Here is a 2,956-nt window from a genome sequence, read left to right as displayed (position 1 = left end):
CTTACTTAAAACTATTTATGGCTCTCCATTTTCCCACATAATAATATCATCTCTCTCTCACATACACATCAACATGCACAATAATATATCTATTATATACTATTAATTGTAAAAAAAAATTATATACTTTTAATATAAACAATCCTCTAGAAATTAATTTTTTATTTATAAAAAATCATAATAAAATAATATAAAATTTAACATTACCGCATGTTTAGAATTGGATTCGAATACGATATTTTAAATTTTAAAACTTAATCCAAGTACTTTTAATATATATATATATATATATATATATATATATATATATATATATATGATCATCAAATAGCCTTTAGAACATTAAACATTGATCACTATGACAGATCCTCAATCTAACTTTTTTGATGAATGGTTCAATTTCATGCTCCACCACCCTAATAATCATAATCATCCCTACTCCTCTTCTTCTCATCAACCTTCCTCCTCCTCCACCACAATTAATCCTCCTTCTTCTCCTCCTCTTAGAGAAGCTCTTCCTCTCATTAACAAGTTAAGCCTCATAAATCATCAACAAAAGGAACCCTCAAACTCAAACAACATCAATACCACCGCTCTAGAAAATGAATATAATCATCATCATCATGGTGAAGATCGTTATGGTGATGATGGTGATGGAAGTGTTACTGTTGCCCTACAAATAGGCCTTCCTAGAATGAATAGTAATTCTTCATCTGATCTTGGACCAAGAATGGTCTCATCAAATTGTATAGAAATGGCTGAAAAAGATGAAGTTAACATGGTTTCTGAAAACCCTTTGGAAAAATTGAACAAGGGTCAGTATTGGATTCCAACAGCTTCTCAAATTCTCATTGGTCCTACACAATTCTCATGTCCTGTATGCTCTAAAACTTTCAACAGATACAACAATCTTCAGGTACTATTACTATTACAAATTGTAACATATGTTTGGTTTTGCATTCAATTATTGTTTCCATAGTAACCAAACTATGAGTCCTAGCTTCTAGTAAATAATTGAAAGTAGTTCCTCCCGTAGAAAAATAGGTTTTCTGTATGTTTAAATTAACCGTGAATTTGAAAAAGAAATCATAAAAACACCGAAATTTAGTTGAAGATCTGAAGTGTAAAGTGACCTAATTTAAAAGGATCAGTTCCACCCTCAGAAAATAAACATAAATTTCTTTATCTTTGAATTGACAGTGAGTTTGAAAAAACCATGATAACACCGAGGTTTTGTTGTGTAAAGCTTTTCCCAAAATCCAAACATGTTTTGAATCATGAAAATTAATTAAGCTTTTGTCTCAAATCAGAATAAAAGAAGAGAGTTGCGTTATGCAATGGAAATCTAATATAAAATTTGGTTGAATCTCTATGACTTTTATTTCACCTTCTCTCTTTCAAATTTTTCCTCTATAAAACTATTTTCATTTAAAAATTTTGCAATAAAAAATAAGATCATGAGTTTCTTTTCTTCTTCTATCATATGAGCATCATGAATCATTATGGTTTTTCTGTCTATATCCCTTTTGCATGGTCTTCTTTTGTATTTTTTCTTCTTAGTTTCATATATCTGAACTTATGTACTATTTTCTCTCAGACTCAGCAGTGAACATTAATTAATTTATGTTTTCTATAAACTATTCTTTCAACATGTCTCCTATTTTATCTAGAACACTGTGATGCACAGTACTGCAAAACAATGAAATGAAAATAAATTATTACTCTTTCGTCTTATTTATAAAAAAAAAATTATTTTATAAATTTATTATATTATATAATTAATATATCTGATATATATATATATTATTTAAATATATTATTTAATCTATTTAAAAAATATTTTTTTTATAAATAAGACTGATAATTTTTTTTTTATAAATAGAAGCGGAGATAGTAATTTAATAATGTTTTTTTTATGGATTTTCAGATGCATATGTGGGGACATGGATCTCAATACAGAAAAGGACCAGATTCTCTAAAAGGAACACAACCAACAGCAATGTTAAGGCTTCCATGCTACTGTTGTGCACCAGGTTGCAAGCACAACATTGATCATCCTAGAGCAAAGCCTCTCAAAGATTTCAGAACACTTCAAACACATTATAAGAGAAAGCATGGAATTAAGCCTTATATGTGTAGAAAATGTGGGAAATCGTTCGCGGTGAAAGGTGATTGGAGAACACATGAGAAGAATTGTGGGAAAATTTGGTATTGTTTATGTGGTTCAGATTTCAAACATAAAAGGTCTCTTAAAGATCATATTAAAGCCTTTGGTTATGGTCATGGTGCTTTTGGGATTGATTGCTTGCAAGAAGATGATGAAGTAGGTTCAGAAATTGAACATGATGGTGGTGGAAGTTCAATGTGAAAAAAAGTGAGAAAAATAGAAACTAAGGTTAATAATTCTTACCTGATTTCACATACAGATACTAATTTGAAAAAAATAATATAATTATATATATCATGTCAGATATAAAAAATAATGTAACTATCATTTTTATATGAAATGTAAGTGTTATATAACATATTTAGTAGTTGAGCTGTTTAAATAATTTATGATATAGTTTATACTAATTTTAATATAATATATTATGTATTTTTTTTTAATTATGATTTTATTTTATTTTATTATAAAGTTTTAATCTATAATTAGTATCATTTTGTTTCTCTTGAGGATGAATCTACCGTTCATGTTAGTTGGAATAAATCCCTGGTAATCATAAAGCCATTTTGACCATAATAAATGAAGATGACTCTTTTTGAAAATTTATGAGTGTTTATATTTGTTTTGTGGAATCTGGAAATTTTAACTATGTATGTGTTGTGAACAATTTTGTATCTAGGGTTTGTGTTTTAATTCCAATGAGAAAAATTATTGTGTATTTGTTTTATAAGTTTAGGGTTAACACTTTTATCGGTCACACAATAGTTGCCCCATTTGCAATTCGCGGTGGAC

The 2,956-nt window shown here is 28.2% G+C and overlaps 1 protein-coding gene across 1 annotated transcript; it reads left to right on the top strand.

Moving 5' to 3' along the window:
- The first annotated feature begins 346 nt into the window (after positions 1–346).
- Positions 347–2,462, top strand: LOC127135604 (zinc finger protein WIP2). Its single transcript, XM_051062267.1, has 2 exons — positions 347–916; positions 1,928–2,462. Exons 1-2 carry the CDS (start codon positions 359–361, stop codon positions 2,366–2,368), a joined length of 999 nt encoding a protein of 332 aa, XP_050918224.1. The 5' UTR covers positions 347–358; the 3' UTR covers positions 2,369–2,462.
- The last annotated feature ends 494 nt before the right edge of the window (positions 2,463–2,956 follow it).

Source organism: Lathyrus oleraceus, chromosome 4 (genome assembly GCF_024323335.1).
Source record: "Lathyrus oleraceus cultivar Zhongwan6 chromosome 4, CAAS_Psat_ZW6_1.0, whole genome shotgun sequence".
Lineage (NCBI taxonomy): Eukaryota > Viridiplantae > Streptophyta > Magnoliopsida > Fabales > Fabaceae > Lathyrus > Lathyrus oleraceus.
This window is presented reverse-complemented; position numbering and strand designations above follow the sequence as displayed.